Source organism: Oncorhynchus mykiss, chromosome 2 (assembly GCF_013265735.2).
Source record: "Oncorhynchus mykiss isolate Arlee chromosome 2, USDA_OmykA_1.1, whole genome shotgun sequence".
NCBI classification, from domain to species: Eukaryota; Metazoa; Chordata; class Actinopteri; order Salmoniformes; family Salmonidae; genus Oncorhynchus; species Oncorhynchus mykiss.
Genome location: NC_048566.1, coordinates 97728557 through 97755374, shown reverse-complemented (window position 1 = coordinate 97755374; position 26818 = coordinate 97728557). Strand labels below are relative to the sequence as shown.

Sequence of the window (26818 nt, the reverse complement as noted above, 5' to 3'; positions counted from 1 at the left end):
TGAGTTAAAACCAGATTTACTGCTAAACTGGAATAAAAATCTATCAAATAGGGGTGTGGGAAACCATTTGCAGATAACAATATTGACATAACATTTGATATTTTACAAAATATCTCAGGTAAAATAATTGTCCACTTGGTGGCGCCAGACTTCCACCGACCGTCGCCTTGTTCAAGCTATGTGTTCAATCAAAATGCATTTTAATGTTGAACCACTCGACTTCATTACATAGTACATCATCAACACAAATAATGTATGAAATAAAAATAGTCTATATATTTTTTTAAATCTGTCTGTAGAGCCTTGCATGATAAGGTCATTGTAGGGAGGCCTTTATAAAGTTGCCCTCCTAAATTACTAGAGGCCAAACTTCAAAGATGTCCATGGCACTGGACTGCAGTGAGAGCTAGACCGACAATGCGTCCTACGGTCCTGGCTGCCTAACTAAATGTGTGCTTCGCATAATACACTTTTGCAAACATGGCACTTTTGAGGCACACTTTTAAAATTAGGCTTAGTCAGTCACTACAGCAAACTTCATATCATGCACATAAAATACCGATAGGCCTATTGGGTTGGAGAGCATCTATCTACTCACGAAATACTGTATATCGATGAATAAAACATGCACTGCTTTGTTTCATACTGAAAGTTGTCATAATTCAAGTTCCATCCATGAAATATTGGTATGTGGAGAAAAAGTGTCCAATAGTGGTTGAACTATAATCCTACAAATCTACTTTCATTCTCACTAATCGTGGAACTGTATGACAACAGTCCAGTCGTCGTGAACCGTGCGCCAGGCTCCAGGTTTAACCTGCTACATAAGTTCCATAATGATTACAATAGGCTACATGTCCAAAATGATCGCTAAAATAAATGTATGTGGGTATTACTGACAGACGGCTCCAGATCGTTGCTGATACTAATTGTAAAATAAAAGCCTGGGCGTATAATCGAACCCTTCTAAAGCGCATGTTTTCTGCTCGGCAGGTTTAGCCCTACAGAAGCCTGTAGCTTGGGGCTCCAAATGTCATACAAGCGAATCATGACGGCACACAATCAGAATTCTGAATAATGGCACAGTTATGTATAACCTACTAGACCGTGGAAAAATCCATTTCATATATTGTCCCCAGATAGAGGACATATCAGATATTAAACTGATAAGAACAGATTTATTTTATTTTGGAAAAATGGTTATTGTCGCAGGGTTTCTTAAAATAGCTCATACTTTTAACATAATCATTTGTACGCTTTAAAACGACATAATATGCATAAAAAACTGCATTGAAACATTATATGTTAAAAGTACATGTTATTAAAACACCCTAAGAAAGAAGTACTTTTAAACATGTCCAATCTGTAAAAGCCATTTCAAATGTGCACATTATAATTCAAACAAGAGTATACCTTTTAAAGACATGTAAACGGTTTAAAAGTCCCTTTATTAAAAAAGAGGTCTCTCCTTTGTGCAGGAACGAGGTGAGTCCTTATCAAACTTGCCTCCTCCTGCTCTTCCGAATCAACTCCGCCCCATCCTTCAGGGCCCAGAAGAGATCCCTCCCCTAGGCGCTGCAGCACTGTCAGGCCGGGACCTTAGATGTTGTGGGTGATACCTTGTCTGGGTTTGAGGCTCTATTTTGTCCATACCACCTCAGGGCTTCCGTAGCTATCAAGGCCACTGTCTGATGGGTGGTCTCCATGCGTTTCCCTACCAACAAGTTGTCAGAGGACCGCAGTGCGTCCTTCAGACACGTGAGGGTGAGCCAGAGCTTGGTGGAATCGGCCTTCGGTCCACCCGTTACAGCAGGAGCTGAGGTGTTGTGTCCTGAGCTGAGGCGTGGTGTCCTGAGCTGAGGCGTGGTGTCCTGAGCTGAGGCGTGGTGTCCTGAGCTGAGGCGTGGTGTCCTGAGCTGAGGCGTGGTGTCCTGAGCTGAGGCGTGGTGTCCTGAGCTGAGGCGTGGTGTCCTGAGCTGAGGAGTGGTGTCCTGAGCTGAGGCGTGGTGTCCTGAGCTGAGGCGTGGTGTCCTGAGCTGAGGCGTGGTGTCCTGAGCTGAGGCGTGGTGTCCTGAGCTGAGGCGTGGTGTCCTGAGCTGAGGCGTGGTGTCCTGAGCTGAGGCGTGGTGTCCTGAGCTGAGGCGTGGTGTCCTCCCCTGCTGGCAGACACGAGGAGATCAGGGGGCTTCTTTCCACAGGTCTCTGGTTTATTTCATTGCAGTTACTCTTCTCTTCCTTATAGTTTCTTAATGTTTGGTATCTGTTTTGATATTTACATTTACATTAGTGGTACATATAGAGAGGAGACTGGGACAGGCCTTTCTCCAGTATTAACACTAAAGCTCACCACACCTCCTCCTCTTCCTCCTCCTAACTCACGATGGAGGTATAGGACTAGAATAACCTCATCAGGCCTTTCTCCAGTATTACCACTAAAGCTCACCACACCTCCTCCTCTTCCTCATCTTCGTCCAACCTCTTCATCCTCTTCTTTTGTTTCCTCCTCTCGACTCATTTATTTAACTAGGCAAGTCAGTTAAGAACTAATTCTTATTTACAATGACAGCCTACCGACCGGGCAAAACCCGGACGACACTGGGCCAATTGTGCGCCGCAGTATGGGACTCCTAATCACGGCCGGTTGTGATACAGCCTGGAATCGAACCAGGGTTTGGAGTGACGCCTCTAGCCTTAGACCGCTGCGCTACTCGGGAGCCCAACAATACCCAATCACTTACCTACCAATTTAAATCAACCTTTTAAGTATAATTCCTCTTGTATTCCCTGAACATCCAAACATAGAAGTGGATAATAGCTTTCAGACAGACAGGCTGTGGCCTGCAAAACTGTGCTTTTATCTGCGAGATATTGAATCTCAATCGTCTTACTAATAACTTTTAGAATTCTAATTGAATGGAGAAGCAGCCTACATCCTCTTGATTTTTATCATCTTAGTTGTATCTCGTGTGAAGTTTCAGACGCATGTGATTGTAACTGAGACATCCAAGATGTCAGTGGATTGACCGAATGAAGACAGACTTTGTTTTACTGTACCAGTGCTTGTGAATAAAAAAAATCTTTGAGGAACTATTTCTTCACAATTTTTTTACAGAAGGATGTTCAGAGAACAACCAGCCCATTGTTGGACCAGGCTTTATTCTCACTTTCTACTGGTTCTCTTATGTAGGTGTAGCAGACTGTCTCAGAGGAGAGTACCACGTTGCAGGTGTAGCAGACTGTCTCAGAGGAGAGTACCACGTTGCAGGTGTAGCAGACTGTCTCAGAGGAGAGTACCACGTTGCAGGTGTAGCAGACTCTCAGAGGAGAGTACCACGTTGCAGGTGTAGCAGACTGTCTGAGAGGAGAGTACCACGTTGCAGGTGTAGCAGACTGTCTCAGAGGAGAGTACCACGTTGCAGGTGTAGCAGACTGTCTCAGAGGAGAGTACCACGTTGCAGGTGTAGCAGACTGTCTCAGAGGAGAGTACCACGTTGCAGGTGTAGCAGACTGTCTGAGGAGAGTACCACGTTGCAGGTGTAGCAGACTGTCTCAGAGGAGAGTACCACGTGTAGCAGACTGTCTGAGAGGAGAGTACCACGTTGCAGGTGTAGCAGACTGTCTCAGAGGAGAGTACCACGTTGCAGGTGTAGCAGACTGTCTCAGAGGAGAGTACCACGTTGCAGGTGTAGCAGACTGTCTCAGAGGAGAGTACCACGTTGCAGGTGTAGCAGACTGTCTCAGAGGAGAGTACCACGTTGCAGGTGTAGCAGACTGTCTCAGAGGAGAGTACCACGTTGCAGGTGTAGCAGACTGTCTGAGAGGAGAGTACCACGTTGCAGGTGTAGCAGACTGTCTGAGGAGAGTACCACGTTGCAGGTGTAGCAGACTGTCTCAGAGGAGAGTACCACGTTGCAGGTGTAGCAGACTGTCTCAGAGGAGAGTACCACGTTGCAGGTGTAGCAGACTGTCTCAGAGGAGAGTACCACGTGTAGCAGACTGTCTCAGTGGAGAGTACCACGTGTAGCAGACTGTCTCAGAGGAGAGTACCACGTTGCAGGTGTAGCAGACTGTCTCAGAGGAGAGTACCACGTTGCAGGTGTAGCAGACTGTCTCAGAGGAGAGTACCACGTTGCAGGTGTAGCAGACTGTCTCAGAGGAGAGTACCACGTGTAGCAGACTGTCTCAGTGGAGAGTACCACGTTGCAGGTGTAGCAGACTGTCTCAGAGGAAAGTACCACGTTGCAGGTGTAGCAGACTGTCTCAGAGGAGAGTACCACGTTGCAGGTGTAGCAGACTGTCTCAGAGGAGAGTACCACGTTGCAGGTGTAGCAGACTGTCTCAGAGGAGAGTACCACGTTGCAGGTGTAGCAGACTGTCTCAGAGGAGAGTACCACGTTGCAGGTGTAGCAGACTGTCTCAGAGGAGAGTACCACGTTGCAGGTGTAGCAGACTGTCTCAGAGGAGAGTACCACGTTGCAGGTGTAGCAGACTGTCTGAGAGGAGAGTACCACGTTGCAGGTGTAGCAGACTGTCTCAGAGGAGAGTACCACGTTGCAGGTGTAGCAGACTGTCTCAGAGGAGAGTACCACGATGCAGGTGTAGCAGACTGTCTCAGAGGAGAGTACCACGTTGCAGGTGTAGCAGACTGTCTCAGAGGAGAGTACCACGTTGCAGGTGTAGCAGACTGTCTCAGAGGAGAGTACCACGTTGCAGGTGTAGCAGACTGTCTCAGAGGAGAGTACCACGTTGCAGGTGTAGCAGACTGTCTGAGAGGAGAGTACCACGTTGCAGGTGTAGCAGACTGTCTGAGAGGAGAGTACCACGTTGCAGGTGTAGCAGACTGTCTGAGAGGAGAGTACCACGTTGCAGGTGTAGCAGACTGTCTCAGAGGAGAGTACCACGTTGCAGGTGTAGCAGACTGTCTCAGAGGGGAGTACCACGTTGCAGGTGTAGCAGACTGTCTCAGAGGAGAGTACCACGTTGCAGGTGTAGCAGACTGTCTCAGTGGAGAGTACCACGTTGCAGGTGTAGCAGACTGTCTCAGAGGAGAGTACCACGTGTAGCAGACTGTCTGAGAGGAGAGTACCACGTTGCAGGTGTAGCAGACTGTCTCAGAGGAGAGTACCACGTTGCAGGTGTAGCAGACTGTCTCAGAGGGGAGTACCACGTTGCAGGTGTAGCAGACTGTCTCAGAGGAGAGTACCACGTTGCAGGTGTAGCAGACTGTCTCAGTGGAGAGTACCACGTTGCAGGTGTAGCAGACTGTCTCAGAGGAGAGTACCACGTTGCAGGTGTAGCAGACTGTTTGAGAGGAGAGTACCACGTTGCAGGTGTAGCAGACTGTCTCAGAGGAGAGTACCACGTTGCAGGTGTAGCAGACTGTCTCAGAGGGGAGTACCACGTTGCAGGTGTAGCAGACTGTCTCAGAGGAGAGTACCACGTTGCAGGTGTAGCAGACTGTCTCAGAGGAGAGTACCACGTTGCAGGTGTAGCAGACTGTCTCAGAGGAGAGTACCACGTTGCAGGTGTAGCAGACTGTCTCAGAGGGGAGTACCACGTTGCAGGTGTAGCAGACTGTCTCAGAGGAGAGTACCACGTTGCAGGTGTAGCAGACTGTCTCAGAGGAAAGTACCACGTTGCAGGTGTAGCAGACTGTCTCAGAGGAGAGTACCACGTTGCAGGTGTAGCAGACTGTCTCAGAGGAGAGTACCACGTTGCAGATACACAGTGACGTGCTAAAGTATTCACCCCCTTGGCATTTCTCCTATTTTGTTGCCTTACAACCTGGATGATCAGTGGAAACAGGAGGCACTTGAGCTTAATTTCGAGTCTCATAGCAAAGGGTCTGAATACTTCTGTTTTTTATACACTGATCAAAAAATAAAGGGAACACTTAAACAACACAATGTAACTCCAAGTCAATCACACTTCTGTGAAATCAAACTGTCCACTTAGGAAGCAACACTGATTGACAATAAATGTCACATGCTGTTGTGCAAATGGAATAGACAACAGGTGGAAATTATAGGCAATTAGCAAGACACCCCCAATAAAGGAGTGGTTCTGCAGGTGGTGACCACAGACCACTTCTCAGTTCCTATGCTTCCTGGTTGATGTTTTGGTCACTTTTGAATGCTGGCGGTGCTTTCACTCTAGTGGTAGCATGAGACGGAGTCTACAACCCACACAAGTGGCTCAGGTAGGTTTCCTCTAGAGCAGTGATGTTTTGGGGCAGTTGCTGGGCAACACGGACTTTCAACTCTCTCCAAAGATTTTCTATGGTGTTGAGATCTGGAGACTGGGCAACGAAGCCACTCCTTCGTTGTCCTGGCGGTGTGTTTGGGATGATTGTCATGCTGACAGACCCAGCCACGTTTCATCTTCAATGCCCTTGCTGATGGAAGGAGGTTTTCACTCAATCTCACGATACATGGCCCCATTCATTCTTTCCTTTACACGGATCAGTTGTCCTGGTCCCTTTGCAGACAAACAGCCCCAAAGCATGTTTCCACCCCCATGCTTCACAGTAGGTATGGTGATCTTTGGATGCAACTCAGCATTTTTTGTCCTCCAAACACTACGAGTTGAGTTTTTACCAAAAAGTTATATTTTCAGTTTCATATGACATTCTCCCAATCTTCTTCTGGATCATCCAAATGCTCTCTAGCAGACTTCAGACGGGCCTGGACATGTACTGGCTTAAGCAGGGGGACACGTCTGGCACTGCAGGATTTGAGTCCCTGGCGGCGTAGTGTGTTACTGATGGTAGGCTTTGTTACTTTGGTCCCAGCTCTCTGCAGATCATTCACTTGGTCCCCCCGTGTGGTTCTGAGATTTTTGCTCACCGTTCTTGTGATCATTTTGACCCCACGGGGTGAGATCTTGCGTGGAGCCACAGATCGAGGGAGATGATCAGTGGTCTTGTATGTCTTCCATATACTAATAATTGCTCCCACAGTTGATTTCTTCAAACCAAGCTGCTTACCTATTGCAGATTCAGTCTTCCCAGCCTGGTGTAGGTCTACAATTTTGTTTCTGGTGTCCTTTGACAGCTCTTTGGTCTTGGCCATAGTGGAGTTTGGAGTGTGACTGTTTGAGGTTGTGGACAGGTGTCTTATATACTGATAACAAGTTCAAACAGGTGCCATTAATACAGGTAACGAGTGGAGGACAGAGGAGCCTCTTAAAGAAGAAGTTACAGGTCTGTGAGAGCCAGAAATCTTGCTTGTTTGTAGGTGACCAAATACTTATTTTCCACCATAACTTGCAAATAAATAATTAAAAATCCTACAATGTGATTTTCTGGATTTTTTTCTCATTTTGTCTGTCAGAGTTGAAGTCTACCAATGATGAAAATTACAGACCTCTCATCTTTTTAAGTGGGAGAACTTGCACAATTGGTGGCTGACTAAATACTTTTTTGCCCCACTGTACATACAAAACCATGCTCTTTCCATGACAGACTGACCAGGTGAATCCAGGTGAAAGCTAACCCTAACCCTAATAACCCTAACCCTTATTGATGTCTCTTGTTAAATCCACTTCGATCGGTGTAGATGAAGGGGAGGAGACCGGGTTAAAGAGGAAGGGGAGGAGACCGAGTTAAAGAGGAAGGGGAGGAGACCGGGTTAAAGAGGAAGGGGAGGAGTCGGGTTAAAGAGGAAGGGGAGGAGATCGGGTTAAAGATGAAGGGGGGGAGACCGGGTTAAAGATGAAGGGGGGGAGACCGGGTTAAAGATGAAGGGGGGGAGACCGGGTTAAAGAAGGATTTTAAAGCTTTGAGACAATGGAGACTTGGGTTTGTTTCATTCAGAGGGTGAATGGGCAAGACAACAAATATGCCTTTGAACAGGGGTATGTTAGTAGGTGCCAGGTGCACCGGTTTGTGTCAAGAACTGCAACGCTTCTGGGTTTTTCCAAGCTCAACAGTCTCCCATGTGAATCAAGAATGGTCCACCACCCAAAGGACATCCAGCCAACTTGACACAACTGTGGGAAGCATTGGAGTCAACATGGGCCAGCATCCCTGTGGAACGCTTTCAACACCTTGTAGAGTCAACATGGGCCAGCATCCCTGTGGAACGCCTTCAACACCTTGTAGAGTCAACATGAGGCCAGCATCAAATTCAGGAAGGTGTTCCTAATGTTTTGTACACTCAGTTTACAGGCCTAAATAGTGATAAAGCAGGATCATTTGCATCTGTTAAATCTACCCTTCAGAATGACTTCGATAGCAACAGTGAATCTATTTAGTTTTCTAGTGGAGACCTTTCGACAATCATTCTCACGATAGCTCATTGGTACCAACAGTCAGTGACAACTAACATAGCTATTTTTCCAGTAGGATGTGCTGCCAAGCCTATTGTTTTCTTTCATCTGATCGTGGATATGACATCGATGATCTGACATTGTTTTAAAGGAACTCATTCACCACTCTTCCCCGGTATGCTCTGGGCACAATTAGCAGATCAACCCATAAATAACATTAAAATACTTCATATTTGTTTTGCCAAAATTATCCAAATTCTAAAATGCATAAAAAAAAATACTTTTTTAAAACAGTGATTTTATTAAATTAGGTGGATAAAATAAGACAACTTTAATCTTTAATATTGTTTATATTACCAATCCTGAAAATGTGCTGTGAAAAAGAAAAACAAGTGATAATAACCCAGTACAACCTTCTTTCCTAAATACATTTGGTCTGTTTCTCACCTCACTTGATACAAGCCGTGCAAAGTTATGCCAAGGAGACCTAGACTGATTGTTGCTTCAACTCAGTGGAAGCGATTATACTGGGTTTCTCAGTGTAGCAGTGCTGCTCTAGGATCAGTTTAGCCTTTTCTGATCATAATGAATAAGAAGGGGGGGAGCATCTGATTCTAGATCAGCGTATCTACTCAGATGTTTTGTGAACATAGGCCCAGGATGAAATGGTCAGCGCCGTGTTTTCTACTTGACCCTACGACTATTTATTGAAATGCTACATAACAGATTATTTTCAGCGCCATCATTCCTCCATTAAAATACACGAACAGTTAAGACTATGGTTACATCATATTCATTTCAGCAGTATATGGGCCTCTGTTCACACATTGACTTGTGTGGCTTCAATACTTCCTAGCCTTAAATTACTTTATCGTAACATTTTGTATTATTCTCCTAGAAAATGTAAATAATGTAGGGGGAAGAATGTTCAGGGCGATATTACCCTCCTTACAACTAGAAGTAATCAATCTTTAAACATTCTAGAAACACGGAATTTAGGAATTCACCCCCCAAAAAAATATTTGTAGACTATGTGACCATGCAAACCGAGTCCTGAATTTATCTAACATGTTCATCTCAATGTTGCTTTTCTCAACTGGTCCTAAACTCCTTGACTTATTTGGACATTTTCTCCTGAAAAATACTATGATGTCAAGGATCAATATATATGTGTAATATGTGAAGAGCACCGAACTGACATTTGGAGAACTAAATTCTTTACATAACAATGTAGTATTATATTTCAGAATGCCAATAGCCATCCTTTGAGTAAAACAAATATTTAATTTATACTTGAGAAAAATAGTAATAATCTGATTTGCACGGAACACAAAATGTATTTTCCTTCGTCAAACAGTAACAATTAAATGTTGTTTGACAGATCATTTCTTTTAAAAGATCAAATTAAATTCATTCTAGGATTGGGGAAAAAAAACAAGTTTGATGCTGGGTTTTCGCATCATTATGGGAGGTGAAACATTTTGGTATCTAGAACACAGTCTTATTGGTCAGTCAGTTTCGAGGAATCGTTGAAGGAATTTCTAACGAGGAGAGACAACCTGTTGAAATCAGACGTTCCTCGTCAAACCATTCAACACTTCTTTTCAGAATCGAGTTTGTGTGCGGCTGGCGACATAAGGGTGGTTATCATTGGATGGCTCTGGGCAGTAGAATAGGTCATAGGTCATGCTCTGAGGGGGCTGGGTGGAGCAGAGCGGAGGGGGAATGGGGACAGACAGTGGAACCCTACTAAATGCCACCCTATCCCCTATATAAAGGGTTCTACATAGGGAACAGGGTGTCGTTTGAGATACAGAAATCGGGTTGGTGTCACGTCACATGAAGTCCTCGTAGTCTTGTGCGTAACCTCCATCGAACTCTCCGTAGTCCGATAGGTCATCCTTCATCTTGGACTTCATCCCTCCGGCAGCAACCAGACCTTTCTTTTTCTTCTTCCCTTTATTCAGCTGCTGTTGGAAATAAAGACGGATTCGTTTTGTCTTATGACAGTCATTCATTTTATCATCATGTCCATTAGGGCACGCCTCAGTCTGTTTTCTTCCGTTTGATGCCTAATGAACATGACCCGGACTGAATACCGGTCTAAGTAGACCATGGATACTGGTGATAAATGTCTCTGTATGTAACCATTTTAAAAGCTTGCTTTTGGTTTATTTGTAAATAAAGCATGTCAGTTTTGTCACTGATTTAAAAAAAAAAAACTTTTGTCTGTCATTTTGAAAAAGAAAATAATAATAAACCCACTAACCTTTTCTTGTTTCTGTTTTTCACTTAGTAAGACTGTGGGAGTTGCTGACTTTCTTCAAGTCCTCTACCTCCACTGTAACATAAGAGATGCACAGTTAAAACAGTATTTCATATAATACAGGAACAGCCCCACTGACCGTTGAGATGCATGACCAATAACATCGGTTACTTTTCAAACGGTATATTATTAAATCAATACTTACATGAGAGACAGAGGTCTCGAAACAAGGACTCTAGGAAGCCGGAATAGTGTATTGAAGTCTCAAAAGGTGATTTCTTGTCTTAACAACTTTTCAAACTCTGTGAACTCATCTTTAGAAGACTGGCTTATGGCATCAATTCCTTTTACGTTGTTGACGACACCTGATTTGAGAAGGAAAAAATGATTTGAGCACCAATGATATGAAGCTTTCCACAGGCAACTGGTGTTGACAATGTCTAAAACTCTTGATGCTTAAACCAGACATTTTGCAATATAAATGGCAGATTCTCTGTAAAGCTTTCTATGAATCTGTAATACGTGTAGACTGTCAGCCTTAAATATTTATCATTCAACATACACTACATGACCAAAAGTATGTGGACACCTGCTTGTTGAACATCTCATTCCAAAATCATGGGCATTAATATGTAGTTGGTCCCTCTTTTTCTGCTATAACAGCCTCCATCCTTCTGGGAAGGCTTTCCACTAGATGTTGGTACATTGCTGTTATAACAGCCTCCACTCTTCTGGGAAGGCTTTCCACTAGATGTTGGTACATTGCTGTTATAAAAGCATTGCTGCAGGGGGACTTGATTCCATTCAGCCACAAGAGCATTAGTGAGGTCGGGCACTGATGTTGGGCGATTAGGCCCGCAGTCAGCATTCCAATTCATCCCGAAGGCTTTCGATGGGATTGAGGTCAGGTCTCTGTGCAGTCAAGTTCTAAACACACTGATCGACTAACCATTTCTGCATGGACCTCGCTTTGTGCACGGGGGTATTCATGCAGAAAGAGCCTTCCCATATATTACCTCAATTATCTCGACACTGGTGCCCCCGCACATTGACTCTGTACCGTAACACCCTGTATATAGTCTCCACATTGACTCTGTACCGTAACACCCTGTATATAACCTCCACATTGACTCTGTACCGTAACACCCTGTATATAGTCTCCACATTGACTCTGTACCGTAACACCCTGTATATAACCTCCACATTGACTCTGTACCGTAACACCCTGTATATAGTCTCCACATTGGCTCTGTACCGTAATACCTTGTATATTGTCTCCACATTGACTCTGTACCGTAATACCCTGTATATAGCCTCCACATTGACTCTGTACCGTAATACCCTGTATATAGCCTCCACATTGACTCTGTACCGTAATACCCTGTATATAGCCTCCACATTGGCTCTGTACCGTAATACCCTGTATATAGCCTCCACATTGACTCTGTACCGTAATACCCTGTATATAGCCTCCACATTGACTCTGTACCGTAATACCCTGTATATAACCTCCACATTGGCTCTGTACCGTAATACCCTGTATATAGTCTCCACATTGACTCTGTACCGTAATACCCTGTATATAGCCTCCACATTGACTCTGTACCGTAATACCCTGTATATAGCCTCCACATTGACTCTGTACCGTAATACCCTGTATATAGCCTCCACATTGACTCTGTACCGTAATACCCTGTATATAACCTCCACATTGGCTCTGTACCGTAATACCCTGTATATAGCCCTGCTGTTGTCATTTACTGCTGCGCTTTAATTATTTGTTATTGTTATCTCATACTCTTTTTGTAGGTACTTTCTTAAAACTGCATTGTTGGTAAAGGACTTGGTAGAGGTCTACTACACCTGTTGTATTCAGCATTTCACTGTGAGGTCTACTACACCTGTTGTATTCAGCATTTCACTGTAAGGTCTACTACACCTGTTGTATTCAGCATTTCACTGTGAGGTCTACTACACCTGTTGTATTCAGCATTTCTCTGAGGTCTACTACACCTGTTGTATTCAGCATTTCACTGTGAGGTCTACTACACCTGTTGTATTCAGCATTTCTCTGTGAGGTCTACTACACCTGTTGTATTCAGCATTTCTCTGTGAGGTCTACTACACCTGTTGTATTCAGCATTTCACTGTGAGGTCTACTACACCTGTTGTATTCAGCATTTCACTGTGAGGTCTACTACACCTGTTGTATTCAGCATTTCACTGTAAGGTCTACTACTCCTGTTGTATTCAGCATTTCACTGTAAGGTCTACTACACCTGTTGTATTCAGCATTACACTGTAAGGTCTACTACACCTGATGTATTCAGCATTTCACTGTAAGGTCTACTACACCTGTTGTATTCAGCATTTCACTGTAAGGTCTACTACACCTGTTGTATTCAGCATTTCACTGTAAGGTCTACTACACCTGTTGTATTCAGCATTACACTGTAAGGTCTACTACACCTGATGTATTCAGCATTTCACTGTAAGGTCTACTACACCTGTTGTATTCAGCATTACACTGTAAGGTCTACTACACCTGATGTATTCAGCATTTCACTGTAAGGTCTACTACACCTGTTGTATTCAGCATTTCACTGTAAGGTCTACTACACCTGATGTATTCAGCATTTCACTGTAAGGTCTACTACACCTGTTGTATTCAGCATTTCACTGTAAGGTCTACTACACCTGTTGTATTCAGCATTTCACTGTAAGGTCTACTACACCTGTTGTATTCAGCATTTCACTGTAAGGTCTACTACACCTGTTGTATTCAGCATTTCTCTGTGAGGTCTACTACACCTGTTGTATTCAGCATTTCACTGTAAGGTCTACTACACCTGTTGTATTCAGCATTTCACTGTGAGGTCTACTACACCTGTTGTATTCAGCATTTCACTGTAAGGTCTACTACACCTGTTGTATTCAGCATTTCACTGTGAGGTCTACTACACTATATTGTAATTATTCGCCTACCTCCTCATGCCTTTTGCACACAATGTATATAGACTATTTTTTCCCCCTTTTGTTTCTACTGTGTTATTGACTTGTTTATTGTTTACTCCATGTGTAACTCTGTGTTGTCTGTTCACACTGCTTTGCTTTATCTTGGCCAGGTCGCAGTTGTAAATGAGAACTTGTTCTCAACTAGCCTACCTGGTTAAATAAAGGTGTTCTCAACTAGCCTACCTGGTTAAATAAAGGTGTTCTCAACTAGCCTACCTGGTTAAATAAAGGTGTTCTCAACTAGCCTACCTGGTTAAATAAAGGTGTTCTCAACTAGCCTACCTGGTTAAATAAAGGTGTTCTCAACTAGCCTACCTGGTTAAATAAAGGTAAAATAAAATAAAAAACACCTGTTGTATTCAGCATTTCACTGTGAGGTCTACTACACCTGTTGTATTCAGCATTTCACTGTGAGGTCTACCTACTACACCTGTTGTATTCAGCATTTCACTGTAAGGTCTACTACACCTGTTGTATTCAGCATTTCACTGTGAGGTCTACTACACCTGTTGTATTCAGCATTTCACTGTGAGGTCTACTACACCTGTTGTATTCAGCATTTCACTGTGAGGTCTACTACACCTGTTGTATTCAGCATTTCACTGTAAGGTCTACTACACCTGTTGTATTCAGCATTTCACTGTGAGGTCTACTACACCTGTTGTATTCAGCATTTCTCTGAGGTCTACTACACCTGTTGTATTCAGCATTTCACTGTGAGGTCTACTACACCTGTTGTATTCAGCATTTCACTGTAAGGTCTACTACACCTGTTGTATTCAGCATTTCACTGTAAGGTCTACTACACCTGTTGTATTCAGCATTTCACTGTGAGGTCTACTACACCTGTTGTATTCAGCATTTCTCTGAGGTCTACTACACCTGTTGTATTCAGCATTTCACTGTGAGGTCTACTACACCTGTTGTATTCAGCATTTCACTGTAAGGTCTACTACACCTGTTGTATTCAGCATTTCACTGTGAGGTCTACTACACCTGTTGTATTCAGCATTTCACTGTGAGGTCTACTACACCTGTTGTATTCAGCATTTCACTGTAAGGTCTACTACACCTGTTGTATTCAGCATTTCTCTGTAAGGTCTACTACACCTGTTGTATTCAGCATTTCACTGTGAGGTCTACTACACCTGTTGTATTCAGCATTTCACTAAGGTCTACTACACCTGTTGTATTCAGCATTTCACTGTGAGGTCTACTACACCTGTTGTATTCAGCATTTCACTGTGAGGTCTACTTCACCTGATGTATTCAGCATTTCACTGTGAGGTCTACCACACCTGTTGTATTCAGCATTTCACTGTAAGGTCTACTTCACCTGATGTATTCAGCATTTCACTGTAAGGTCTACTTCACCTGATGTATTCAGCATTTCACTGTGAGGTCTACCACACCTGTTGTATTCAGCATTTCACTGTGAGGTCTACTACACCTGTTGTATTCAGCATTTCACTATAAGGTCTACTACACCTGTTGTATTCAGCATTTCACTGTAAGGTCTACTACACCTGTTGTATTCATCATTTCACTGTGAGGTCTACTACACCTGATGTATTCAGCATTTCACTGTAAGGTCTACTACACCTGTTGTATTCAGCATTTCACTGTAAGGTCTACTACACCTGTTGTATTCAGCATTTCACTGTAAGGTCTACTACACCTGTTGTATTCAGCATTTCACTGTGAGGTCTACTACACCTGTTGTATTCAGCATTTCACTGTGAGGTCTACTACACCTGTTGTATTCAGCATTTCACTGTGAGGTCTACTACACCTGTTGTATTCAGCATTTCACTGTGAGGTCTACTACACCTGTTGTATTCAGCATTTCACTGTGAGGTCTACTACACCTGTTGTATTCAGCATTTCACTGTGAGGTCTACCTACACCTGTTGTATTCAGCATTTCACTGTGAGGTCTACTACACCTGTTGTATTCAGCATTTCACTGTAAGGTCTACCTACACCTGTTGTATTCAGCATTTCACTGTGAGGTCTACTACACCTGTTGTATTCAGCATTTAACTGTAAGGTCTACTACACCTGTTGTATTCAGCATTTCACTGTAAGGTCTACTACACCTGTTGTATTCAGCATTTCACTGTGAGGTCTACTACACCTGTTGTATTCAGCATTTAACTGTCAGGTCTACTACACCTGTTGTATTCAGCATTTCACTGTGAGGTCTACTACACCTGTTGTATTCAGCATTTCACTGTCAGGTCTACTACACCTGTTGTATTCAGCATTTAACTGTAAGGTCTACTACACCTGTTGTATTCAGCATTTCACTGTAAGGTCTACTACACCTGTTGTATTCAGCATTTCACTGTGAGGTCTACTACACCTGTTGTATTCAGCATTTCACTGTGAGGTCTACTACACCTGTTGTATTCAGCATTTCACTGTGAGGTCTACTACACCTGTTGTATTCAGCATTTCACTGTGAGGTCTACTACACCTGTTGTATTCAGCATTTCACTGTGAGGTCTACTACACCTGTTGTATTCAGCATTTTACTGTAAGGTCTACTACACCTGTTGTATTCAGCATTTCACTGTGAGGTCTACTACACCTGTTGTATTCAGCATTTCACTGTGAGGTCTACTACACCTGTTGTATTCAGCATTTCACTGTAAGGTCTACTACACCTGTTGTATTCAGCATTTCACTGTAAGGTCTACTACACCTGTTGTATTCAGCATTTCACTGTAAGGTCTACTACACCTGTTGTATTCAGCATTTCACTGTAAGGTGAACTGTAACATTTGATTTAGAAGGATACAGGGTGTGTACATTATTAGGCTTTTGCGTCAGGTCAAACCTAAAAAAAAAAATACCTGGTCCAACTGAGGTCCTGTCCTTCTTACCTGGAATCTCTGTTTCTTCTCTGTCATCTCAGTCACTCTGCTGATTAAAGACTGTTCCGCTCCCTGCATCTTCTTCATCTCCTGTTTCAGGTTCCCCTGCAAGACAAAAACACAGTGCCGTCATCCTGCCGTCAATAGAAAACATGCTTTAGCTCTCTGGAACACGTATTTATACTATAACGCGTGTGATATGTTTATTCACCACTAACGATCCTTAGACAACATTAATACTACGGCTCATACAGCTGGGATGTGATCAGGTATCCCCCCCAGAAACCTCCTTTTACTCTCTGTTCCAGACGTTCTAGACGACCAATTCTTATTGCTTTTAGTCGCACCCTTATTCTACTCCTCCTATGTTCCTCTGGCGATGTAGAGGTGAATCCAGGCCCTGCAGTGCCTAGCTCCACTCCTATTCCCCAGGCGCTCTCTTTTGACGACTTCTGTAACCGTAATAGCCTTGGTTTCATGCATGTTAACATTAGAAGCCTCCTCCCTAAGTTTGTTCTATTCACTGCTTTAGCACACTCTGCCAACCCGGATGTTCTAGCTGTGTCTGAATCCTGGCTTAGGAAGACCACCCAAAATTCAGACATTTTAATTCCAAACTACAACATTTTCAGACAAGATAGAACTGCCAAAGGGGGCGGTGTTGCAATCTACTGCAAAGATAGCCTGCAGAGTTCTGTCCTATTATCCAGGTCTGTACCCAAACAATTTGAACTTCTACTTTTAAAAATCCACCTCTCTAAAAACAAGTCTCTCACCGTTGCCGCCTGCTATAGACCACCCTCTGCCCCCAGCTGTGCTCTGGACACCATATGTGAACTGATTGCCCCCCATCTATCTTCAGAGCTCGTGCTGCTAGGCGACCTAAACTGGAACATGCTTAACACCCCAGCCATCCTACAATCTAAACTTGATGCCCTCAATCTCACACAAATTATCAATGAACCTACCAGGTACCTCCCCAAAGCCTTAAACACGGGCACCCTCATAGATATCATCCTAACCAACTTCCCCTCTAAATACACCTCTGCTGTCTTCAACCAAGATCTCAGCGATCACTGCCTCATTGCCTGCATCCGTAATGGGTCAGCGGTCAAACGACCTCCTCTCATCACTGTAAAACGCTCCCCGAAACACTTCAGCGAGCAGGCCTTTCTAATCGACCTGGCCGGGGTATCCTGGAAGGATATTGACCTCATCCCGTCAGTAGAGAATGCCTGGATATTTTTTTAAAATGCCTTCCTAACCATCTTAAATAAACATGCCCCATTCAAGAAATTTAGAACCAGGAACAGATATAGCCCTTGGTTCTCCCCAGACCTGACTGCCCTTAATCAACACAAAAATGTCCTATGGCGTTCTGCATTAGCATCGAACAGCCCCCGTGATATGCAGCTGTTCAGGGAAGCTAGAAACCATTATACACAGGCAGTTAGAAAAGCCAAGGCTAGCTTTTTCAAGCAGAAATTTGCTTCTTGCAACACTAACTCAAAAAAGTTCTGGGACACTGTAAAGTCCATGGAGAATAAGAACACCTCCTCACAGCTGCCCACTGCACTGAAGATAGGAAACACTGTCACCACTGATAAATCCACCATAATTGAAAATTTCAATAAGCATTTTTCTACTGCTGGCCATGCTTTCCACCTGGCTACTCCTACCCCTGTCAACAGCACTGCACCCCCAACAGCAACTCGCCCAAGCCTTCCCCATTTCTCCTTCTCCCAAATCCATTCAGCTGATGTTCTGAAAGAGCTGCAAAATCTGGACCCCTACAAATCAGCCGGGCTAGACAATCTGGACCCTTTCTTTCTAAAATTATCTGCCGAAATTGTTGCCACCCCTATTACTAGCCTGTTCAACCTCTCTTTCGTGTCGTCTGAGATTCCCAAAGATTGGAAAGCAGCTGCGGTCATCCCCCTCTTCAAAGGGGGGGACACTCTTGACCCAAACTGCTACAGACCTATATCTATCCTACCATGCCTTTCTAAGGTCTTCGAAAGCCAAGTCAACAAACAGATTACCGACCATTTTGAATCTCACCATACCTTCTCTGCTATGCAATCTGGTTTCAGAGCTGGTCATGGGTGCACCTCAGCCACGCTCAAGGTCCTAAACGATATCTTAACCGCCATCGATAAGAAACATTACTGTGCAGCCGTATTCATTGATCTGGCCAAGGCTTTCGACTCTGTCAATCACCACATCCTCATCGGCAGACTCAACAGCCTTGGTTTCTCAAATGATTGCCTCGCCTGGTTCACCAACTACTTCTCTGATAGAGTTCAGTGTGTCAAATCTGAGGGTCTGTTGTCCGGACCTCTGGCAGTCTCTATGGGGGTGCCACAGGGTTCAATTCTTGGACCGACTCTCTTCTCTGTATACATCAATGAGGTCGCTCTTGCTGCTGGTGAGTCTCTGATCCACCTCTACGCAGACGACACCATTCTGTATACTTCCGGCCCTTCTTTGGACACTGTGTTAACAACCCTCCAGGCAAGCTTCAATGCCATACAACTCTCCTTCCGTGGCCTCCAATTGCTCTTAAATACAAGTAAAACTAAATGCATGCTCTTCAACCGATCGCTACCTGCACCTACCCGCCTGTCCAACATCACTACTCTGGACGGCTCTGACTTAGAATACGTGGACAACTACAAATACTTAGGTGTCTGGTTAGACTGTAAACTCTCCTTCCAGACCCATATCAAACATCTCCAATCCAAAGTTAAATCTAGAATTGGCTTCCTATTTCGCAACAAAGCATCCTTCACTCATGCTGCCAAACATACCCTTGTAAAACTGACCATCCTACCAATCCTCGACTTTGGCGATGTAATTTACAAAATAGCATCCAATACCCTACTCAACAAATTGGATGCAGTCTATCACAGTGCAATCCGTTTTGTCACCAAAGCCCCATATACTACCCACCATTGCGACCTGTACGCTCTCGTTGGCTGGCCCTCGCTTCATACTCGTCGCCAAACCCACTGGCTCCATGTCATCTACAAGACCCTGCTAGGTAAAGTCCCCCCTTATCTCAGCTCGCTGGTCACCATAGCATCTCCCACCTGTAGCACACGCTCCAGCAGGTATATCTCTCTGGTCACCCCCAAAACCAATTCTTTCTTTGGCCGTCTCTTTCCAGTTCTCTGCTGCCAATGACTGGAACGAACTACAAAAATCTCTGAAACTGGAAACACTTATCTCCCTCACTAGCTTTAAGCACCAACTGTCAGAGCAGCTCACAGATTACTGCACCTGTACATAGCCCACCTATAATTTAGCCCTATCAACTACCTCTTTCCAAACTGTATTTATTTTATTTATTTATTTTGCTCCTTTGCACCCCATTATTTTTATTTCTACTTTGCACATTCTTCCATTGCAAAACTACCATTCCAGTGTTTTACTTGCTATATTGTATTTACTTTGCCACCAAGGCCTTTTTTTTTTGCCTTTACCTCCCTTCTCACCTCATTTGCTCACATTGTATATAGACTTGTTTATACTTTATTATTGACTGTATGTTTGTTTTACTCCATGTGTAACTCTGTGTTGTTGTATCTGTCGAACTGCTTTGCTTTATCTTGGTCCAGGTCGCAATTGTAAATGAGAACTTGTTCTCAACTTGCCTACCTGGTTAAATAAAGGTGAAATAAAATAAAAATAAATAAAAAGGTATTTTTGTGGTGTGTTGGTATGTGTGTTTGGTAAACACTCCTCTGTTTCTCACCCTCAGCTCCCTCTCGGCCTCTCTGATGCTGACGCAAGCGTGGTCCCGGTGCGACCCGATCACGGTACACACGGTACAGACACACACACTACACTGACGGCAGTAGATTCGGTTCATCTCCTGGTGTTCCGGGCACCTGATGACCATGTAAGTTATACTTCAGCTTGCTGCCAGTTGTTTAATGATTTGTCATATAATAAATTAAATAAAACAATCGTCAACTTTAAATGAAACGTTGAAACACAAAGTATTTACAGGAATTCAAGACTTTACTGCAAATACCGTCCAAAGTTGTTAGGAATTTAACTTTGTGCAGCTCAGAAAAGGAAATTCAATTGAGATTCTCCCCAAAATAAGAGTGAAACTTTACCTCCAGGGTGAGGTGTCCTCCACAGGGGGTACCAGGGTGTGGCTCTGGAAGACAGGGGACTCCAGGTGAGGCCGGAGGTGGTCGGAGCACATGGAGGCTCCACACACCAGGCAGGTCTTCACCGCAGGGAGAGAGCCCTGGCTGGGGCAATAGTGGCAGGGTAGGAAGGTCTCCCTAGAGGTTTGACGAGCCAGGCTGGGGGACAGGTTGGTACGTCCAGGGGACAGGTTGTTGGCAGCACGGGTAGGAGAGGTGGAGGTGCCGATTGGACCAGATCTGTTGGAGATCTCTGGAAGAGGCTCCCGCTCAGCTTCAACAGGCTTCTCCTTCGTAGGGGTGACTAAACGTAAATGGGTTGTTATGGTCGTTTCAGCAGGATTCTTGGCGGGTGTGTACGGATCTCTTGCAGGGGGTGGAGGTGGGTCCAGCTCAACGGTGGTGATTCTTCTTGGCGATGTGTTGGTCATGTGACCTGCTGCTGCTTCAGGTGATTTTCTAGGGTCATTCAGTGGTTCTCTTGTAAGAGGTTCTGTTGCAGCAGGGGGTTCGTCCAGCTCAATGGGTGGGTCTCTCCTAGGGGACCTAGACCTATCACGTGTCAGGTCCGGACCTCTGACGGCGACGGACGCAGTACTAGGCGGTTTGGTTGCTAAGGAGAATGGTGCTGCTGGCACCTCCTCCTCACTGGACAACTCGACGTCAGACGACGTGTTCTGATTGGCTGAAGAGGAGGAAGAGGATGTGGCGGGTCTCTTACGGTCACCAGACCGTCCCCTGGAGTGGGAGGAAGAGGAGCTGCCAGTCGCTTGTCTCTTGTTGTCGTGAAGATGGCCTCCTGGGACAGGAGAACTGGCTGGTCTCTTCCCTAACAGACGCTTGGATTGAGAGATGGAGGCTCTCTTCCCAAGGGTCCAGCCCGCTGAATTTATCTCAATGACATCCTCTTCATTGGCTCTGCCTTCTATACCCAACACAACATACATAACACAAATAAATTAGTAGTGATTAGGCCTACTTAGGTTACATCAAAAGGACACAAACCTAGCTAAATCTAATTGTATTTGTCACAGCACAGAATACAACAGGTGTAGACTTTAAGCGAAATGCTTGCTTTACAAGCCCTTCCCAATGATGCAGAAATACAAAATGATGGGAAATATCATAAATATCATATTATTTTAAGATAGAATAAGGTCGATTGATTTTAAGGCAAGTCAATGGACTTCAGTAGACCTGTGTCGTTACTCGTGTGCGTCAGTCAATATAGCGTAATATTGTTGTTAATGTTTCTATCATAGCCAAGTCATCACCACCATATTAAAACAATGTGTTAACGATGTGTTATTGTTTTAAACTGTAGGCCTAGTACCATAACACAGGTACATCTTCCCCAGCAGTAGCCTAACTTTGGAAATGTTCGTTCCCATGACTAGTCAGCGAACCTGGGGTGTATTTATTACGTCTTGGAACGGGAAACCGTTGACCGTTTATGAACCAAACAGAGCAAACGGAATGAAGCGTGGAGGGACCTATCAGAATTGGTCCAATATTAAATTCTCGTTTTCGTTGCAAAAGGTTTTCCGTTTGAAATAAACGGTTTGTGTTGCAAAACGTTTTGTAACAGACTCGGCGTAATGAATAAACCCCTGTATCGTTGTCCCCAGCCTAATTGCGCATGGGCAGAAGTGTCTGGTGAATTCGGGAAGTTACCTGTCGCTGAGCTGGTGCGTGTATGTGCAGGCGCTTCATGTCGCCACGGACTTGCGGTAGTGTCTCTCTTGAACCCCACCGGTAATGTCTTGTACTCCTCCTTGCACTCGGGGCAGTAGTATGGACCGGTGGGCGAACCACTCCATAACTCCTGTATACAGCAGTAGCAGAAAATATGTTTGCATCTCAGCGCAGTCGGATTCCGACATATACCGTGGCACAAAGGACACACCGAGGGCTCGCAGTCCGGGGTCGGCAACGACTGACCCATTTTGCCCAGTAAAAAACGATATTTGTTACGTTTTTTTGTCAACAACACGATAGGCTCGACCTCCAGGAAACGAAACCGTAAAATTAGGAGGAGCCAAGTGTTTGAATTACGTCCCCAGTGTAGTCCTGCACACTGCGCCCCACTCTTAAAGGTACAGGAAAACAATGTCTCCTCTGACCCAAATACATGTAGCTCGTTAGGTCGACAGATCAAACTACGCAGAGGTCTGCACTAGTGTCATCATTTGAAGAAAACATACACACGAGGAAAAAGCATGCGTACCTGTTGCCCTACCCGGCAGTTTCAGGATGGCTGTGATTGTAAGGTACCCAAGGGGTTAAAATCATACTGGCCTCTCACCATTTTAACGTCACATGAAATACATTTTGAATGGCTTGTAAACATAGATTGTGGAAGTTAATCTCTGAACATAGGTCTACTCTAACCTTTCAATTATTTCTTCATCTGGTTTACTAAACAATTCCAATACGTGTTCTGTGTTTCATTCATAGTTTAAATTCTCCAAAGTGGCCTGGGCTTCTGGAGCTCAGACGTGCAGTAGTACGTGTAGAAACAGATAGGTCGCGTTTTGAAGTGTCTGTCCTATAGCAGGCCACGTTTTGAAGTGTCTATCCAATAGCAGGCCACGTTTTGAAGTGTCTGTCCTATAGCAGGCCAGGTTTTGAAGTGTCTTGTCCAATAGCAGGCCACGTTTTGAAGTGTCTGTCCTATAGCAGGCCACGTTTTGAAGTGTCTGTCCTATAGCAGGCCACGTTTTGAAGTGTCTATCCAATAGCAGGCCACGTTTTGAAGTGTCTTGTCCTATAGCAGGCCACGTTTTGAAGTGTCTTGTCCTATAGCAGGCCACGTTTTGAAGTGTCTGTCCTATATAGCAGGCCACGTTTTGAAGTGTCTGTCCTATAGCAGGCCACGTTTTGAAGTGTCTGTCCTATAGCAGGCCACGTTTTGAAGTGTCTGTCCTATAGCAGGCCACGTTTTGAAGTGTCTGTCCTATAGCAGGCCACGTTTTGAAGTGTCTGTCCTATAGCAGGCCACGTTTTGAAGTGTCTGTCCTATAGCAGGCCACGTCGTGAAGTGTCTGTCCTATAGCAGGCCACGTCGTGAAGTGTCTGTCCTATAGCAGGCCACGTCGTGAAGTGTCTGTCCTATAGCAGGCCACGTCGTGAAGTGTCTGTCCTATAGCAGGTCTCGTTTTGAAGTGTCTGTCCTATAGCAGGCCACGTTTTGAAGTGTCTGTCCTATAGCAGGTCGTGTTTTGAAGTGTCTGTCCTATAGCAGGCCACGTTTTGAAGTGTCTGTCCTATAGCAGGCCGTGTTTTGAAGTGTCTGTCCTATAGCAGGCCACGTTTTGAGGTGTCTATCCAATAGCAGGCCACGTTTTGAAGTGTCTGTCCTATAGCAGGCCACGTCGTGAAGTGTCTGTCCTATAGCAGGTCTCGTTTTGAAGTGTCTGTCCTATAGCAGGCCACGTTTTGAAGTGTCTGTCCTATAGCAGGTCGTGTTTTGAAGTGTCTGTCCTATAGCAGGCCACGTTTTTAAGTGTCTGTCCTATAGCAGGCCGTGTTTTGAAGTGTCTGTCCTATAGCAGGCCACGTTTTGAAGTGTCTGTCCTATAGCAGGCCACGTTTTGAAGTGTCTGTCCTATAGCAGGCCACGTTTTGAAGTGTCTGTCCTATAGCAGGCCACGTTTTGAAGTGTCTGTCCTATAGCAGGCCACGTTTTGAAGTGTCTGTCCTATAGCAGGCCACGTTTTGAAGTGTCTTGTCCAATAGCAGGCCACGTTTTGAAGTGTCTTGTCCAATAGCAGGCCACGTTTTGAAGTGTCTGTCCTATAGCAGACCACGTTTTGAAGTGTCTGTCCTATAGCAGGCCACGTTTTGAAGTGTCTATCCAATAGCAGGCCACGTTTTGAAGTGTCTTGTCCTATAGCAGGCCACGTTTTGAAGTGTCTTGTCCTATAGCAGGCCACGTTTTGAAGTGTCTGTCCTATATAGCAGGCCACGTTTTGAAGTGTCTGTCCTATAGCAGGCCACGTTTTGAAGTGTCTGTCCTATAGCAGGCCACGTTTTGAAGTGTCTGTCCTATAGCAGGCCACGTTTTGAAGTGTCTGTCCTATAGCAGGCCACGTTTTGAAGTGTCTGTCCTATAGCAGGCCACGTTTTGAAGTCTCTGTCCTATAGCAGGCCGTGTTTTGAAGTGTCTGTCCTATAGCAGGCCACGTTTTGAAGTGTCTATCCAATAGCAGGCCACGTTTTGAAGTGTCTGTCCTATAGCAGGCCACGTCGTGAAGTGTCTGTCCTATAGCAGGTCTCGTTTTGAAGTGTCTGTCCTATAGCAGGCCACGTTTTGAAGTGTCTGTCCTATAGCAGGTCGTGTTTTGAAGTGTCTGTCCTATAGCAGGCCACGTTTTGAAGTGTCTGTCCTATAGCAGGCCGTGTTTTGAAGTGTCTGTCCTATAGCAGGCCACGTTTTGAAGTGTCTATCCAATAGCAGGCCACGTTTTGAAGTGTCTGTCCTATAGCAGGCCACGTTTTGAAGTGTCTGTCCTATAGCAGGCCACGTTTTGAAGTGTCTGTCCTATAGCAGGCCACGTTTTGAAGTGTCTGTCCTATAGCAGGCCACGTTTTGAAGTGTCTGTCCTATAGCAGGCCACGTTTTGAAGTGTCTGTCCTATAGCAGGCCACGTTTTGAAGTGTCTTGTCCTATAGCAGGCCACGTTTTGAAGTGTCTGTCCTATATAGCAGGCCACGTTTTGAAGTGTCTATCCAATAGCAGGCCACGTTTTGAAGTGTCTGTCCTATAGCAGGCCACGTTTTGAAGTGTCTTGTCCTATAGCAGGCCACGTTTTGAAGTGTCTGTCCTATAGCAGGCCACGTTTTGAAGTGTCTGTCCTATAGCAGGCCACGTTTTGAAGTGTCTGTCCTATAGCAGGCCACGTTTTGAAGTGTCTGTCCTATAGCAGGCCACGTTTTGAAGTGTCTGTCCTATAGCAGGCCACGTCGTGAAGTGTCTGTCCTATAGCAGGCCACGTCGTGAAGTGTCTGTCCTATAGCAGGCCACGTCGTGAAGTGTCTGTCCTATAGCAGGCCACGTCGTGAAGTGTCTGTCCTATAGCAGGTCTCGTTTTGAAGTGTCTGTCCTATAGCAGGCCGTGTTTTGAAGTGTCTGTCCTATAGCAGGCCACGTTTTGAAGTGTCTGTCCTATAGCAGGCCGTGTTTTGAAGTGTCTGTCCTATAGCAGGCCACGTTTTGAAGTGTCTGTCCTATAGCAGGCCACGTCGTGAAGTGTCTGTCCTATAGCAGGTCTCGTTTTGAAGTGTCTGTCCTATAGCAGGCCACGTTTTGAAGTGTCTGTCCTATAGCAGGTCGTGTTTTGAAGTGTCTGTCCTATAGCAGGCCACGTTTTGAAGTGTCTGTCCTATAGCAGGCCGTGTTTTGAAGTGTCTGTCCTATAGCAGGCCACGTTTTGAAGTGTCTATCCAATAGCAGGCCACGTTTTGAAGTGTCTGTCCTATAGCAGGCCACGTTTTGAAGTGTCTGTCCTATAGCAGGCCACGTTTTGAAGTGTCTATCCAATAGCAGGCCACGTTTTGAAGTGTCTGTCCTATAGCAGGCCGTGTTTTGAAGTGTCTGTCCTATAGCAGGCCCCGTTTTGAAGTGTCTGTCCTATAGCAGGCCACGTCGTGAAGTGTCTGTCCTATAGCAGGCCACGTTTTGAAGTGTCTGTCCTATAGCAGGTCGCGTTTTGAAGTGTCTGTCCTATAGCAGGCCACGTTGTGAAGTGTCTGTCCTATAGCAGGCCACGTCGTGAAGTGTCTGTCCTATAGCAGGCCACGTTTTGAAGTGTCTATCCAATAGCAGGTCGCGTTTTGAAGTGTCTGTCCTATAGCAGGTCGCGTTTTGAAGTGTCTGTCCTATAGCAGGCCGTGTTTTGAAGTGTCTGTCCTATAGCAGGCCCCGTTTTGAAGTGTCTGTCCTATAGCAGGCCTCGTTTTGAAGTGTCTGTCCTATAGCAGGCCACGTTTTGAAGTGTCTGTCCTATAGCAGGCCGTGTTTTGAAGTGTCTGTCCTATAGCAGGCCCCGTTTTGAAGTGTCTGTCCTATAGCAGGCCACGTTTTGAAGTGTCTGTCCTATAGCAGGCCCCGTTTTGAAGTGTCTGTCCTATAGCAGGCCACGTCGTGAAGTGTCTGTCCTATAGCAGGCCACGTTTTGAAGTGTCTGTCCTATAGCAGGTCGCGTTTTGAAGTGTCTGTCCTATAGC

At 44.9% G+C, this 26818-nt stretch overlaps 1 protein-coding gene and 1 pseudogene across 7 annotated transcripts; both read right to left on the bottom strand.

Annotated features, from left to right (window-relative positions):
- Nucleotides 1–1102: 1102 nt before the first annotated feature.
- Nucleotides 1103–1201, bottom strand: LOC118944218 (annotated as a pseudogene).
- A 7357-nt stretch (nt 1202–8558) lies between these two features.
- Nucleotides 8559–23180, bottom strand: LOC110512528 (mucin-5AC-like). 7 transcript variants are annotated; one of them, XM_036960217.1, is made up of 7 exons: nt 22265–23171; nt 20555–21515; nt 20185–20320; nt 16407–16532; nt 10740–10899; nt 10538–10609; nt 8559–10238 (listed from the first exon to the last, which is right to left on the bottom strand). In XM_036960217.1, the coding sequence occupies exons 1-5, from the start codon at nt 22533–22535 to the stop codon at nt 10882–10884; spliced, it is 1512 nt and encodes a 503-aa protein (XP_036816112.1). In that variant the 5' UTR covers nt 22536–23171; the 3' UTR covers nt 8559–10238; nt 10538–10609; nt 10740–10881. The 7 variants fall into 7 exon arrangements, with proteins under 7 accessions (XP_036816112.1, XP_036816119.1, XP_036816128.1 ...); XM_036960224.1 differs by having other exon boundaries at nt 8559–10235; XM_036960233.1 differs by having other exon boundaries at nt 16437–16532; nt 22265–23169.
- Between the last annotated feature and the right edge of the window lie 3638 nt (nt 23181–26818).

Coding starts and splice junctions, on each gene's coding strand:
- LOC110512528 (XM_036960217.1), bottom strand. CDS start 22,535: ATGGGTCAGTCGTTGCCGACCCCGGACTGCGAGCCCTCGGTGTGTCCT. Junction 21,516..22,264: donor ACGCACCAGCTCAGCGACAG/GTAACTTCCCGA, acceptor TGTTGGGTATAG/AAGGCAGAGCCAATGAAGAG. Junction 20,321..20,554: donor GAGGACACCTCACCCTGGAG/GTAAAGTTTCAC, acceptor CATGGTCATCAG/GTGCCCGGAACACCAGGAGA.